The 16,719-nt window shown below is 37.7% G+C and overlaps 1 protein-coding gene across 2 annotated transcripts in view; it reads left to right on the top strand.

The window, feature by feature from the left end:
* gnptab (N-acetylglucosamine-1-phosphate transferase subunits alpha and beta) overlaps positions 1-16,719 on the top strand; it is a 55,291-nt gene that overhangs the window by 7,408 nt on the left and 31,164 nt on the right. Inside the window, exons 7-21 of one of the 2 annotated variants that reach the window (XM_051889993.1) lie at positions 996-1,130; positions 4,136-4,297; positions 4,410-4,589; positions 5,774-5,944; positions 6,049-6,172; positions 6,330-6,536; positions 7,047-8,065; positions 8,179-8,378; positions 8,520-8,739; positions 9,274-9,387; positions 9,933-10,018; positions 10,102-10,200; positions 10,294-10,461; positions 12,602-12,692; positions 15,377-16,649. In XM_051889993.1, coding sequence (XP_051745953.1) covers positions 996-1,130; positions 4,136-4,297; positions 4,410-4,589; positions 5,774-5,944; positions 6,049-6,172; positions 6,330-6,536; positions 7,047-8,065; positions 8,179-8,378; positions 8,520-8,739; positions 9,274-9,387; positions 9,933-10,018; positions 10,102-10,200; positions 10,294-10,461; positions 12,602-12,692; positions 15,377-15,448 — 3,048 coding nt within the window. In that variant the 3' untranslated portion in view covers positions 15,449-16,649. Of the gene's footprint in view, positions 1-995; positions 1,131-4,135; positions 4,298-4,409; positions 4,590-5,773; positions 5,945-6,048; positions 6,173-6,329; positions 6,537-7,046; positions 8,066-8,178; positions 8,379-8,519; positions 8,740-9,273; positions 9,388-9,932; positions 10,019-10,101; positions 10,201-10,293; positions 10,462-12,601; positions 12,693-15,376; positions 16,650-16,719 lie in introns of those variants that run through there. The other variant, XM_051889994.1, reaches the window with a different exon arrangement.

The following is a 16,719-nucleotide window of genomic DNA, read 5'->3' as shown; positions in this document are numbered from 1 at the left end:
GGAATTTCCTGCTATTTGAAAAAGTGTAACAGAACGCCACTTCAGCTTGGACATTTGGACATTTTCAATTCCAGCTTTTACCAGGATGTGGGTATATGATGTAACCCAAACAAGGAGCACCAGGGAGATGTACAGTCAGTGCATGATAAACATTCACTCTTAAACAAAAGCTTTCTTGTGAGCATGAGATAAGTTTCATGTACGCATGGAATTTTTGCTAAGGTCCCTTTAGGGACTCCCTAAACTTAAAACTTGAACTTACAAAAACTTAAGAATTAGGAATGTTACGTTGGCAACAAACTGAAATAAAATTATAAGTGCTAAAATGATTAAAACTGACATAAAAATAAATGAAAGCTGAATAGAATTTTTTTTTTTTTTTTTTTAAAGCAAAAACTAATAAAAATGACAAAAGCACATAACAAAATCACTAACACTAAAATTGAAATAAAAATGAAGACTGAACATATAAAAAATAATTAAAAAAGTTAATAATAAAATAATATATAATGTGTATATATACTAAAATATCACAGATTTTGTTTAATGTACACCTACAAATCAAATGCTAGCATTGGAATTTTGTTGTGTGTTTGTACATCACCTTCCGAGCAGCAGGAAGCAGGAATATCCCACGACCAAATTTGAGTGAAACAGTATAAAACCAAAAACTCATGCTGCTTTGACGGATAATACAGGACAATAATTTACAGAAATGGGAACTGTGTTCATCGTGATTTCTGCTGTATGATGTCTACAGTTTAACCAACAAGAGGAACTATCTTACAATGTCCTTTTTTTTTTTAATGAATATTTTATGAATGTTCCAAATACTGCTCCTGGGAACCCACATCACTGCACATTTTGTCTGTGGCTCCTATCTGACATGCACAGTCCATTACATCATCTCTCTGTGAAATGGAAAGTTTTTTTTTTTTGTTTTAAAACAAATCCTTGTGAAACTCCTGCAGTCTAAACATGTGTTTCTGTGGCAGACGACTGATAAAGAGGCTCCGGGGCTGGTCCGCATGCACACTATGGCCTACTTGAGCGGCTTCCCAGGGTCACTCAAAGAAACCGAGCAGCTCAGGGTCAAACTACCAGCTGTGGTCACTAGTAAAATCAAACAGGTAAAACTTCTCAATTAAGATAATCAGTACAATGCAATGTTCAAAATGACCACAAGGTGGCGCACAAGATTGTAAAATGAATTAGAAATTCATGGCTGTCTGTGTAATCCCAGAGGACTTTTATAAGGCCTTTATCCATCAACAACCCCAATGATGTTACCGTATTTGTCATATTGAACTATTACTGGCTATCTAACTGCATAACCGCTGGGCGTCCATTGATCTATAAAATAATAATCAGTGTTTTGTGTGTTGTGGATCTCAGTGTTTATCCCATTTGTTAGGGCAATGTGTGGGCTCCGTCCTGCTGTCTGCGGTCATGTGATAAGAGCTCAGGGTATTACAGTGACACTTGAGTGGAGTGACAGGGGGGTTAACAGTACAACAACTGTTTGAAATGGCCCGGCGCCAGCCTGCGCTTGGAAAAGGCATCAGGGTTTAGGTGACCTTCTATCTCTACCTCTCCTCTGTCTCCCCACAGAGCTCTGTATATATCACAGTTGTTTGCTTGTTACTTTCTTTTTTCTTTCGCTTTTGCTTGATTTTGTTTGTTCTTGCTCTTGTTTTTGCTTTTGTTTGTTCGTTTGATTTCATTCGCTCTTACCTTCTTGATTGCCTTTGTTTGTCTTTGCTATTTTTTGTTGTTTTTTGATGTTGTTTGTGTTTTCATTTTTGCTTGCTTTCATTCGTTGTTGATTGCATAAGGTTGTTCTTGTTTTTGTTTGTTTTTGCTCTTCATTCTTACCTGATTTTTGCATTTGCTTGATTTCATTCACTTTTGTTTGCTTTTGTTTGTTCTTGTTTTTGTTTGTTCTTCTTTGATTATACTTGTTCCTGCATTCATCCTTGCTTGCTTTCATTTATTCTTGCTTGCATAATGCTGTTCTTGTTTTTGCTTGATTTCATTCTTGTCCATTCTTGCTTTCATTCGTTCATGCTTACTTTTGTTTCTTTTTTTTTTGCACACTTGCTTTTTCTCACTTTTTCACTTTTACACTCTGTAACTCTTATCTTTAACTTTTCTGTCTCGTTCCCATCCATCCGATCTCCACAGCTCCACCATGTCATCAGTATTGCTCATCAGATCTTAATGCTGAAGATTCTGCATTTAAAACCAAATTCTTGCCAAGATGTTTCTCATTCACTTAGTTTCTTTCTCCTTTGTGTTTTCTGTACTGCAAATCTCGTTTTCCTGTCATTTCATGATCTGCTCATTATTGTATTGCAGAAGGAGGCGAGAAGAGTCCTCTAGGGTTTTTTCTCTAGTATTGTATGTGCATATAATCCAAATGTGGGTCACATAAGGTAATATTGCAAAGGGTGAAGCTGAGGAACAGATAAAGAAAGAGAGAGAGAGAGAAGTTGAGTGTTGAGAGATGGCTAGTATTTATAGTGCGTGTTAGCCTGTCTGCAATGTTGATGAAAGCTCTCCCTTGACCTTTGTCCAATGCACACACTGTTATACTAGAAATACAGCCTGTGTGTGTGTGTGTGTGGGAGGTCTACTTACTTATAGGTTGGGGACAAATTTGTCACCAGAAGTAAGCTAAATCTGGTGAATTGTCCCTTTGGGAACATCCTCAATTGGAAAATCAGTTCATAAATAATGTTACAGTTATAAATACGCAGATGTTTTTCTTTTAGGGTTTGGGTTCAGGATAGATTGGAGTATTTATTAACTAATTAAGCTTAATAAAGTCAATTTGTCTTTTGATTTTGAATTAGTCTGAATAGTACATACAATATGCACAATAAACAGAAAAGTTCTCATATTTTCCCATTAGTTATTTGGGTCCCGCATGTTGTTTTTCTTGATGTGATGAAGGCAGCCAGATTCACTGCCTTAGTGAAAAGGCTTTTTTCAGAAGTTTACGGTGACACTGGCATTCCTGGAAACATGTTTTCTGTGTATGTGCTATTGATAGATATACTACTTTGATTCTCTGCAGTCTTCATTTGGCATTAACCAGAGGTACGGGAACGGAAACAATGAGGACCCTGTGCTTGTAAACAGCATTGTGACAAGTGATAAAACTTGTTTTGGGGGAAACCTGATCACATGGGCAAATTCATCACAGGAGCTTGGCTGCGCTCTGACAGTCAAATGGCTGTGGTATAACTCTAGAACCTTATGATAGAGGAAGTTAGAAATGATGGGGAAATTACATCATCCAAAAGAAATGAGAGTGAGAGTGTGTGTGTGTGTGTGTATATATATATATATATATATATATATAATATAGTTCACCAGTAGCATGGGAATGATTTGAAAAGTCGAGGCACAATAAATCATGGGGCTTTGATAAACATCAATTAACTCCCAAAAAATGGGGGGGATAAAATTGCTTTCAGGGCACCAGTACATAATTTTGCATAAACGCACACGCTCACACCTCCAGTGCTGGGTATGAAAGTTATTTCCCCTCACTCATAAGGTCATGCAGGAAGCCCTGTGGGAGTTCTGATGCTATGCTTTCCATCTACATTACTGTTCAGAATTTTGGGTTTGGAAATTTTTGAATGTTTTTTTTGAAAGAAGCATTTATTTAATCAATGATGAATACAGTAAAAACAGTTAGATTTAAAATAATTGTTTTCTATTTTAATATTTTTTAAAATGTAATTTATTCCTGTAATGGCAAAGCTGAATTTTCAGCAGCCATTACTCCAGTCTTCGGTGTCACATGATCCTTCAGAAATCATTCTGATTTGGTGCTCAAGAAACATTTATTATTATTATCCATGTTGAAAATGGTTGAGCCACTTAATATTTTTGTAGAAACCATGATACATGTTTTAATGCACCCTTGCTAAAAAGAAAAGTATTATTTTATTAAAAAAAAAAAATAATAATAATAATAATAATGTACGCATTTATGGTTTAATGTTTTTTTCCCTCTAGTTTTAATTGGCTAAATGATTTATCCTATTACATACTGTGTCTGATATTGTAGAAAGTAGTCTATGCTTCTGAGTGATGGTTTGTATGTGTATATATATCTCAGTTGCAGCTGTACTCAGAGGCCAGCATCGCTCTGCTCCACCTGAACACAGCACAGGATTTCACTGACCTCACCCAGCAGGCCAAGAAGAACTTGACGCTGGACGGAAAAGAGCTCACAGTCAGCCCTGCGTACCTGTTCTGGGACCTGACCGCCATCTCACAGGTATACACATCACCCCAGAGTAAAAACTAAGGCAATGTGTGCTTGATAAATGATTGATTTACTAAAAAAATACTAATAAACAATTATAATAAACAGTCTTCCTCTCTTTTAGTCTAAGCAGGATGAGGATGTTTCTGCCAGTCGCTTTGAAGACAATGAGGAGCTGCGTTATTCACTACGTTCTATCGAGAAACATGCGCCCTGGGTGCGCCACATCTTTATCGTAACCAACGGACAAATACCGTCTTGGCTTAACCTGGATAACCCACGTGTTTCAGTGGTTACTCACCAGGTGAGATCAAGGACAGCTTTGTAGCATGTACTGTAATGCATTCTTAAGAGTGTAACGGTACACAAACATGACGGTTCAGTATGTACCTCTGTTCTGAAGTCAAGGTTCGGTACAGGTTCAGTACAGCAGGGGGGAGAAACAATTTTAATAAATTAATAAATTTTTTTATTAAACAGTGGTTTATTGAACAAATTGTGTCTCTCTCTTTAAATAAATTCAATTATAATTAGATTTTTTTTATCCCTGAGAAAATGTTATCTCAGATAATGCTGTAAACTATATACAGGAATTACATTGCTATAATATTAAAAGTTACAATTAACAACAGAGCCCAAATTATTAAATTCAGTTGCTGTTTATTTTTAGATATAATAGTCAACACTAAAATAAAACAAAATAAAATAAAATAAAATAAAAACCATGCAAATTGCACTTAAGGCAGGTTTTGCATCAACTTCTAAATCCAATTATAAAATTCATCTATCCAATTCATTTTTGAAATATGATCATTTACACAGTTACTGTCAACTTGATTTAATGACAAATTTATTTAAACATTTTAAATAATTAAGACATTACTAACAGGTAAAGTAAATATAACAAATATATAAGCTAATATAGTGCATATATTTAGTGAAATGCTCCCTTCTATTACTGTGCACGCCCCTTCTGGATTGGAGTGTGAATCTCCTGTGACTGTATTCCTGTCTAACTGCATGAACCAAACTGTGACGTCCGTACCATACGGTTTGGGAAGAATACATGTACTGTTACACCCCTATGCATTCTAATACAAATATTGGGTAACATTTTACAATAAGGTTCATTAGTTAACATTCGTTAACAACATTAGTTAACATGAACTAATAATGAACTGCATTTCTACAGCATTTATTATTCTTTGTTGATGTTAATTTCAACATTTACTAATACATTATTGAAATCTTGTTAACATTAGTTAATGCACTGAATTAACATGAACAAACAATGAACAACTGTATTTTCATTAACTAACGTTAACGAAGATTAGTAAATAGAGTAACAAATCTATTGTTTGTGTTAGTTAATATATTAACTAATGTTTAACTAATGAACCTTATTGTAAAGTGTTACCAAATATTGAGTGTATTTTTGTAAGACATAATTGACAAAGTCTTTTGTTGTCGTTTGTGTTTGTCTCTCAGGACATTTTTCACAACCAGTCTCACCTTCCTACGTTCAGTTCTCCTGCCATAGAGACCCATATCCACCGGATCCCAGGCCTTTCACAAAAGTTCATCTACCTCAATGATGATGTCATGTTCGGCAAGGACGTGTGGCCTGATGACTTCTACAGCCACTCCAAAGGTCAAAAGGTCAGAAAGACTCTCAATGTAGATTATTCTAAAATGAATAATCTTTCCATTACAACTCATTTGTGCTTCACCTCAATCACCTCCGATGTTTTCTATGTTCACAGGTGTATCTCACCTGGCCTGTTCCAAACTGTGCTGAGGGCTGCCCAGGCTCCTGGATCAAAGACGGCTACTGCGACAAGGCCTGCAACAACTCTGCCTGTGATTGGGATGGAGGAGACTGTCAGGGTACTATGACAATGTCATTTCACCCAAAAATTAAACTCACTCACACCCATTTTTAATTTCATGAATCAAAGTTATGTTTTTGATCGCAGCCTCATGTCTGTTTAATCGTTTCTTGTTTTTTCTTATTTTATTTTATTCATTTATTGTTTCCTGGCAGGCACTCCAGGCAGCAGTCGTTTTGGAGGAGCTGGCGGTTCTGTGATCGGAGGCGGACAGCCTTGGCAGTTCGCAGGTGGTCTCGGTGGACTGGGGGGCGTGTCATTCTGTAACCAGGGCTGTGCCAACTCTTGGTTGGCTGATAAATTCTGTGACCAGGCATGCAACGTTCTGGCTTGTGGGTTCGATGTGGGTGACTGCGGACAAGGTGAGTCTTGACCAGTGGTTCTCAACCTTTTTTTATTTTAAGGGGCCCCCCCTGGTCTATACATACAGGGGTGTCAAACTCAGCTCCTGAAGGGCCACAGTCCTACAGAGTTTAGTTCCAACCCTGTAGTTACCTGTAGTTTTCAAATAAGCCTGAAGGACTTGATAAGCTGGATCAGGTGCATTAAATTAAGGTTGAAGCTGAACTCTGCAGTGTGTATATGGTCACACTTTAGTTTAGGGTCCAGTTCTCACTATTAACTATGACCTCAATAAACTCCTAATTACTGCTTATTAATAGTTAGTAAGGTAGTTGTTAAGTTTAGGTATTGGGTCAGATTAAGGGACGTACAATATGGTCATGAGGTTTGCTGAGGACCCCTAAGGACCCCAGCCTCCTGGTTGAGAACTGCATTTACCACTTTTTTATTTTATTTTTTTTATTATTTTTTTTAGGTCTAGTAGTATTTAATTGGAATTAACTTAGTTTGTTTGTTTGTGAATTCATTAGATAATTTCAACCAACTGCATCGTATTGTCCTCCGGAGGAACCAGACGCTTTACACCCTGCCTCAGGGAGAGCTCCGACCGTATTTTAGCTTCTCAGGTCTGGCTAACCGCGTGTCCGAGGCACAGGTCGCTGATAACCCAGCAGTCCGTCACACTTCTGTCGCCAACAAATGGAAGACCATCCATCTGCTGCTGCTGCCTGGACACAATGCCACCCAGATCCACTACAACCTCACCTTTCAGGGCGCAGACAACCACGACTTCACCGTGACTTTCTCTGTCGCAGTGGATACCCGAGAGCTTCCCAAATCAAACGTATCAGATCCAGTGCGCGAGAAAGACGAGGAACCCAAACCGACCGTAGTGACCCCAGAACCAGAGGTCCTGTTTGAAAACATTCCCAAAGAAAAACAAGGCCCTAGAGTTAGAGAAAAATCCCATGGTGATGTAGAGACTGTGCAGGTACCTGCGTTAAATGAATCTCTTTTGCCGGAGGATGTGAAACTGGAGTTACAGAAGCTGAACGAGAAGCTAATATTGGGTGACATCACTATTAAAGGCTATAATTTGACCAAAGCAGTGCTGTTGGAGCCGTACAAAGACAAAGCTCAGCTTTCACTAAACGAGAACAAACAAGCAAAACTCTGGAATGAAGAGCAGAAACCTCTTTTAATCAGTCAACATCAGGCTGAGAGAGCAGCAAGGGTGAAAAGAGCGAATGAAGATGAGGAAAGAAACAATAACTCTAAATTGGAACCAGGTGTCCCTCCATCTCTTATCCCAGTCCAGATTGATGGTGTTACACCTAAAGCTCAACCACGATTGTTAGGCATGAATAAACCTCACGGGTCTAAGCTTCTCAGCAACCTGATGGGGAACATGTCTAAGGAGAGAGATTCAGAAAATGAAGCCCACGTCCGCGGGGGGCCAGTGGGTCGTAAACTCCAGTACTACATGTCCAGCTTGGACCGGGGTTTTCTTCCATGGGAGAAGAGGAAGTTCTTTCAGGATCTGCTGGAGGTGAGACACAACAGACTCTTGTAACTGAAAGGCAGGACTTCTTGCTGCTACACTGAGTATTGCAGGTTCTCCCATTCAGTGATCTTTTTTTTTGTCTTTTTTGTGCTTTACAGGAAGAGGAGCGTCTACAAAGCGAACTGCAGTATGCAGCTGACAGGACCGCCACTGGACGCAGGTTGCGGGACACTTTTGCTGATTCACTCCGCTATGTCAACAGACTCTTGAACGCTCAATTCGGCTTCACTTCCCGCAAAGTGCCTGCCCATATGCCTCACATGATTGACAGACTCATCATGCAGGAACTACAGGACATGTAAGAGTCACAACACACACACCTAAACAAATAATGTTAATGTTGAATTGACTTAATTATTATAGAGAAATAATGGAGCAAAAATTTGGCCAACGAATTTTACAAAGGCATGACTTTTAACTTGATGTCTTGCTTCCTCAGCTTCCCTCAAGAGTTTGATAAGACCTCATCCCACCGTGTGCGTCACTCTGAGGACATGCAGTTTGCCTTCTCTTATTTCTATTTCTTGATGAGCGCGTTGCAGCAGCTCAATATATCTGAAGTGTTTGACGAAATCGACACGGACCACTCCGGTGTGCTGTCCGACCGTGAGATCCGCACGTTGGCCACACGTATCCATGAACTCCCTTTAAGCCTTCAGGTACGCACCACCCCACCCTTTCAGTGGGGGGAGAAATTTAATTTAAAATGTAGTTTAATTTGTTTTTAAAATACAATTAAAATTGTAATTAAAAATAATTCATTTAAACTAAAAATGTAATTTCTTTTTAATTAATTTTAAAATGTATTTTACATTTAAAATAAAATGTAGTTTACATTTAAAACAAAAATGTCATTTAATTAAATTTAAAAATAAAATAAAATTGATAATTAAAAAAAAATAATTGAAAAAATAAGATCTAGTTTAATATATTTGATTTTAAAATGTAATTTATTCAAATTTGTTTAATAAAATTATAATTGTTTAATAAAATGAAATTAAAATTGTAATTTAAAAAATAAATTAATTGAAATTACATTTTAAATACTTTACGCAATTAACAATCAAGTAGGTCAATTTTTGATTTTGTGACATGCAACACAAGACATGTATTGCCTCGTTTGTTGTCACCACGTGAGTATCTGTCTTACACATGTTGAGGAAATGTATGTTTGTTTATTTGACTGTAAACAGGATTTGACCAGTCTGGAACAGATGCTCATAAACTGCTCTAAGACTCTTCCGTCCAACCTCACGCAGCTCCATATTGTCAGCCCCACCCAGGAGGCCTATTATGACCCCAGCATGGTGAGAGCCACTGTTCAAAGTCTTTCAACACAAGAAAACAACTCTAATATAAGGAGATAAAATCTCACAATACATTTCATATTATAGTTCACCCAAAAATGAAAGTTCTGTCTTCATTTACTCACCCTCAAGTTGTTCCAAACCTGTATGAGTTTCTTTCTTCTGTTGAGCACAAAGTAAGATATTTTAAAGAATGTTGGTAATCAAACCGTTGACGGTAGCCATTGACTTCCATAGCAGGAAAAAAAAATACTATGGAAGTCAATGGCTACTGTCAACAACATTCTTTAAAATATCTTATTTTGTGTTCAACAGAAGAAAGAAACTCATACGGGTTTAGAACAACTTGAGGGTGAGTAAATGATGACAGTATTTTCATTTTTGGGTGAACTATCCCTTTAAGTGATCAACATCTTGTTTCATGCATAGCTTTTGGCTCTACACTTCAGAATTGTTGTGGTTGGCAAAAGTCTTGTTTTATCAGCTCTTCTATCTTTGTATTTGTTAGTACTGTTAATAAAGTCTGTGTTTTGATGTGCCTGCAGCCACCCGTCACAAAAGGTTTAGTAATCCACTGCAAACCAATCACAGAGAGGATCCACAAAGCCTTCAGGGACCAGAATAAATACAAGTAGGCCTTTCATTACCTTCCCACAAACACTTCAGCATCTCTTATGAGACTGGGTTAGTTATGCAGGCTGTTGTTCTTTTCAGGTTTGAAATTATGGGCGAAGAGGAGATCGCCTTTAAGATGATACGCACCAATGTCTCTCATGTAGTGGGGCAGCTTGATGACATCAGGAAGAACCCTAGGTACGTGCAGGGGCATCCTTCCTATTTTGTTGTACACAATGGGAAGCCTCGTCCACATTAACCTTTTTTTTTTTTTTTTTTTTTTTGCAACAGGAAGTTTATCTGCCTGAATGACAACATTGACCACAGCCATAAGGACGCCAGCACGGTCAAAGCTGTTCTGAGGGACTTCTATGAGTCCATGTTTCCGCTGCCCTCTCAGTTTGAGCTGCCCAGAGAATACAGAAACCGCTTCCTTCACATGACAGAGCTGCAGGAGTGGTAAGAATTCAGTCACAAACAGACACACAGGCATTGTTGAAGCTGCAGTTCACATAAATGTGTGTGTAAAGATGGAAAAGCAACTTGGCATTTAACAAAGACAAGTCAAGCAGGTTTGTGTACATTCCACAGGTTTCATTATTGAATCTAAAGTGTGTACAGAACAGATCAGGAAAGGCTTGATAGGAGTAGTTTAGTGAAACCCTCAACAGAGAGAGCTTTAACAGTTTGACATGAAACTGTAATGAGTGTAACTGACAAGAAAAAAAAGTGTTGGATAAAAAAGGTAACTAAATAAAGAGGTTTATTATACTTAATGCTAGTGTGAAGAAATAAAAAATCTGTCCACATAAAACATTGAACCATAGCCCAAAAATCATCAAATCACCCTCATGTTGTTCCAAAACCTCATGACTTACAGTGAAACAAAGAAAGGAGTTATCATTAACAAAAACTAGAATTATTAAATAAAATAAATCCTGCTGCTTTGAAGCCTCAAAATTTAATTATTAAATTAAAATGATGTAATTGCACACACAAGATATTCAAAATGTACACGTTAAACTTGCAAAAGCACCTTAAAAGTAGTACATATGATTTATGCACTATAATTCAGATGTCATGTAATACATTTTTGTACTCCTTTTTGAAGCTTGAAAGCCTCAGTCCTCACTTATAAGTGCATGAAAAAGAGCAGTCGGCACATTGTTCAAAATATCTCCTTTTGTGCTTCACAAATACAGGTTTGATGAGTAAATTGATTCAGTGAATCACTAATTGATTCATCAACCCTTTTGAGTGAACTTTAAGTTTTCAAAATATGAGTATATCTACAGCATTTTAAACTGATGAGATTAACATGTCTACACCACTTTTCATTCGTCCCTGAATATATTGGTTTATTGTTGTAGTGAAATATTTGGTTTTGTTGTAATGAGTTTCACAAGTCAGTTTACATTTAGTTGTGTGTGATTTATAGCCTGTTTCTGTTGCTTTACTCCCGTGAATACCGGTAAACATTCTTTCCTATCATCACTGTGTGAAGTTGGGTGATAGCTGTCATCGCAGTTTGGAATTCTGGGAATGGGGAGGTGGTCGAAGAAAGGTTTGTGTGTCTGTTGCTCCTTTGGAGGGTTACAGGCTGGAAATTATGACTAGTACATTCGCCATTCGTGCTCACTCAGCCAGAGTGTCTCTCTGTTACATCCAGATGCCCCATAAAGCCCCATCAGAGCCGTGTGACCTGCCTGGGCCATGGGGCAGGGTGTTATTTTTGGTCCTGCCAGGCTCGCCCAGCACCATTGGCTCTTTTTAAAAGCTCGGCCTCTGCAGATTGGCTGTCAGACGTGAACACGCTGGTGAAAAAGGGGTAACAGACTGTGTTACTCACAGATGATGATGTCACCTTGTCACCTTGTCACCCTCTCACCTCCGACAGCCTGCTGAGTGACATCAGAACTTGAGTCACTGCGAACTGTCAATCACAGTCTTGATAAATATACCATTCTGAATCTGGCAAGACTTAAGATCCGGCATTGCTGATCCCGCCCCTGTGTGCTGACAGCAATGAATATGAGCTCACCATCACTGTATGGGCCAGTTGTGGATTTATGGTCAATGGCATATTTTTAATAATCTTTTATTATTTTTTTAAGAAATAAAATATATATATATATATATATATATATAAATAATATTATAGAAAGGATCCCTGCATACCTGCATGTCAATAAACGTTCTAAAATATCAGATAATTTGATATATCAGATCATATCAAAAAAGAATTCCCAAAAAAAGTATGTATCATGTTTTCCACAAAATATTATGCAGCAAAAATGTTCTCAACATAGATAAGAAATTTTACTTAAAGTCCCCCTGTAGTCAATAATTTCATCCCTTAAAACTCATCTTTCATTGCCTAAATTACATATTTAAACATTGTTTTCCTGTGAAAAAAAATTTCTTCATGCCTTAAAATAGCTTGAATGTAGCTCTACACCCTTGCCTCATTTAATATACGCGGATCAATAAATATGCAAATTATGATGCTTGTTGGATCCAAATTGTGTAGTTATGGCATCTATCATTTAGCAGGGGTTAAAAGGACCACGCTAACCAGTCTTCACCCCTTGTTTCACAGGCGAATATACAGGGACAAGCTGAAGTTCTGGACCCATTGTGTGCTGGTGACATTAGTCGTCTTCACTGTCATGTCTTTCTTTGCTGAGCAGGTCAGTACGGTTCGGCTTACATGTTCATTGTCCACTATCTGTCATTCTTTATTTCACTACTTCACACACACACACACCGAGTCCAGTAAGCTGAGTCTGGTTAGTCTCAATAACATTAACAACTAATATATCAAATTTTACCCAGCAACTGTGTTCTTTTAAGGAAATGGTAAAGGCAAAAATATCGTCCTGATGATTGATCAACCAGACAGCTTGCAGTAAATAGTCACACTATTAATTGCAGGGTCATGTTTCTGTCTTTTGGAGAGGTTAATGGACACGGTGACCTTTTAAAAGACCAGTGTGTCTTCATCTGTCCTTAGTGACAGAACAGTAATGTGAACACTCACCAGAAGTACAAAAACGGAGATGATGCATTATCAGTGGATGCTTCCCCTGCTGCCGTACACGCATGTAGAAGCGTGTCATGATTAGCTGCTGTATCATATCTGACAGACTGGCACATTAACAAGCCTAATTACAATCTTCAGAACAGATTTACAGCCACCCTTGTTAACTTCCGTTTTTCTTGATGTAATTTCCGCTTATATATTGCACTTATTATTTTCATTTTTATTTTATTTTAATGTATTAGTTAGGAGGGCTTGGAGTGCCACTTAAAAATACAATGAAAACACTTATTAATTATTTGTTTAATTATTTATGAAAATAATTATTTATTAAGAAAACAGTTATATTCATTATGTATTATACATTTATACTCACTAATCAGTCACATCGAATGAACAAATAGACATTATTTCTTTCTCTTTTTTTTAAATGTATTAGTTAGGGGTTATGGGGGGCTTAAAGTGCCACTTAAAAACACAATGAAAACAATTATTAATATATTTATTCAAATTTTATATATATCTTCTCAAGCGACAAAACTATAGAAATGAAAATTGTATATACTTTAGAGTAGTCAATGTGCAGCTTGTATAGTAGTGCAGATTTACTGTCCTCTAAAAATAACTCCACATACAGCCATTATTGTCTAAATAACTGGCAACAAAAGTGAGTACACCCTAAGTGAAAAACTGTCTCCAAAGTGTCAATATTTTGTGTGAGCACCATTGTTTTTTTAGCACTGCCTTTATCCTCCTGGGCATGGAATTCACCAGAGCTGCACAGATTGCTGCTGGGATCCTCTTCCACTCCTCCATAATGACATCGCGGAGCTGCTGGATGTTAGACACATGGCGTTTCTCCACCTTCCGCCTGAGGATGCCCCACAGGTGCTCAATAGGGTTCAGGTCTAGAGACATGCTTGGCCACTCCATCACCCTCAGCTTCCTCAAGGCAGTTGTCATCTTGGCGGTGTGTTTGGGGTCGTTGTCATGTTGGAAATCTGCCGTTTGGCCCAGTTTCTGAAGGGAGGGCATCATGTTCTGCTTCAGAATGTCACAGTTCATGTTGAAATCCATGTTTCCCTAAATGAAGGGCAGTTCCCCAGTCCCAGCAGCACTCATGCAGCCCCAGACTATGATGCTATTTCAGAAGAGGCTTCTTTCTGGGACGACAGCCATGCAAACCGACTTGTTGCAGTGTGCAGCCTATGGTCTGAGCACTGACAAACTGACCTTCCGCTTCTGCAATCTCTAAAGCAATGCTGGCAGCACTGATGCGTCTGTTTTTTGAAGCCAGCTTTTGCACCTGACGCACAGCATGAGGACTCATCATCTTTGATCGACCCTTGCGAGGCCTGTTCCGAGTGAAACTCGTCTTGGAAAACCTCTGTATGACCCTGGCCACTGTGCTGTAACTCAGTTTCAGGGTATTACTGATCTTCTTATAGCCTAGGCCAACTTTGTAGAGAGCAACAATTCTAATTCTCAAATCCTCAGAGAGTTCTTTGCCATGAGGTGCCATATTGAACATCCAGTGATCAGTATGAGAGAATTGTACTCAAAGCACCAAATTTTAACAGCTCTAATAAAAGATATGCAAATTTGTATTGTCCTATCAAGCAGACAAAAACATGAACATGATGAATAGGACATGTGGCTTTGCATGGTTAAAAGATGTAGAGCTGTTATCACTTAGGGTGTACTCATTTTTGTTGCCAGCTATTTAGACAATAATGGCTGTATACGGAGTTATTTTCAGAGGACAGTAAATTTGTACTACTATACAAGCAGCACATTGAATACTCTAAAATATATACAAGTTTCATTTCTATAGTATTGTCCCTTGAGAAGATATACTAAAATAGTTACTGAAATGTGAGGGGTGTACTCACTTTTGTGTACTCATATATATAATTTAATTGTCTATTTATTGATTGATATTTTTCACTTTATTTTTTATATATTTTTATATATATATTTTTAGACATTCATTAATCATTTTAAATAGATATATTCATATCAATGTTGAAAAAGTTTTTAAATGAATAAAAAAATAATTTATTTCTTTTTAATTTGACATTTTGAGTTTTTCATTAGCGTTGGGTAATCTATACACTGATGCATGTTTCTTTGTCAAACAATTTTGAAACAATTTGCAAAAACAAAATTCAGAATTTTTAATTAATTATTAATGATTAATTAGAATCGCATTGTGACTCTGAATCATGTGCCAATCTTGTTTCTGTGTATCATGTGTCGATCACGAGTTGACCCACAGCATTCATAATAGGTTGGTTGACACTCCTTCCTCTTCCTTTTCTTTCTATCCCTCAGCTGATCATGTTGAAACGACGGCTTTTTCCCAGACGCAGGGTCAGCAAAGATGTGAATCCAGAGCGGGTGTGAGGTTATTCCTCTCTCAGAGGGTGTGTCATGAAAATTTGAAGTACCAGAGACGTACTTCTGTTAATGCCGTCAGATAAACTTGCCCATTTGTAGGTGACTGAATGAAGTTGGAGAAACTTCGAGGTGCAGGCCTCCTCCACATAGGGGCATTAGTGAGACACACTGCGGCCCACTAGGCAAGCGACTTTGTCTTGTCCTGTGATCACACTCCAGGTGGCGTACTGAATGTGAACTGAACTCAATGGCCCATATTGAGTGTGAGTTGCCATATGACCTTACGTGTTTGAAATGTAATAATTTGAAATAGGACTTTTAATTTATATGGGAACATCAAGGGTAAAGTACTAACCACAAAGGGTGGTTGTTCTTTCTCTAGTTCTCTTTGTCTTGTCTTTCCTTCCTCATCCTTATAGTGCCTTTCTTTATCACATGAATGAAAGCGGTGGACTCTGATGCACGGCTAGAACTCTCTGCCTTGTGTTTGGCTTTTTGCATTTGTCTTAATCTGTCTTGCTAATTCCAAAGTGGCACAAAATCTCCGGGAGCATATTTAAAACCGAACAGCAATCCTGATACTTGGTAATTTGAGCAAGGATCATCAAAAAGGAGCCATTTCCTTCTCTTTCTCTTTTTAAATGCATGTTGTTTTTGCTTGAAGTCATTCACGTGCTTGTCTCTTAGTGGGACATTAAATACTGACTCTGTCTGAAATTCAGATGCCACTGCCTGCGGCACTCATGTGTATTAATTCACTCTTCACCTTCACTTGTCTTTAAAAGAGAATTATTGTTTTTTGCTTGCTCACACATTACAACTACTGAACCCAGACCTCTGCAGGGCGTACGTGCCTGACAAAACAGGCTTGAGTTTATGAATGATAATGCTGTTCTGGGATGTATTTCCCTGTTGACTTTTATTTATTAGGTTGTTAAAGGCATAATCGTACTATACAAGCATATCATTGTTTTATTTTGGAAATGTATGTTGTTAAAAATTCTGTCTAAATACATTTATTTTAGGTCTTTAAATTATACTGACAATTTACCAATTTTGTGTCAATTGTAAATTTAACCAGAAACTGTGCCTCTATTTTTTTTTTTTTTGTAACTGCTTAAGCAGGAAAAAAAAAAAGTTTGAACAATCTGAATGACATAATGTAATGTAACAACCAAATCTGTCGATTAAAAGTCTTTCAAAGTCATGACTGCTTTGAATATGCCTTGTTGTTTTGAAATTTCATCAGTACCAAGACCCCAAAACACACAGGAACT

The sequence above is a fragment of the Ctenopharyngodon idella genome, chromosome 4 (assembly GCF_019924925.1).
Source record: "Ctenopharyngodon idella isolate HZGC_01 chromosome 4, HZGC01, whole genome shotgun sequence".
Lineage (NCBI taxonomy): Eukaryota > Metazoa > Chordata > Actinopteri > Cypriniformes > Xenocyprididae > Ctenopharyngodon > Ctenopharyngodon idella.
Note: the sequence above shows the minus strand (reverse complement) of the source record. Positions and strands in the feature narration are given on the sequence as shown.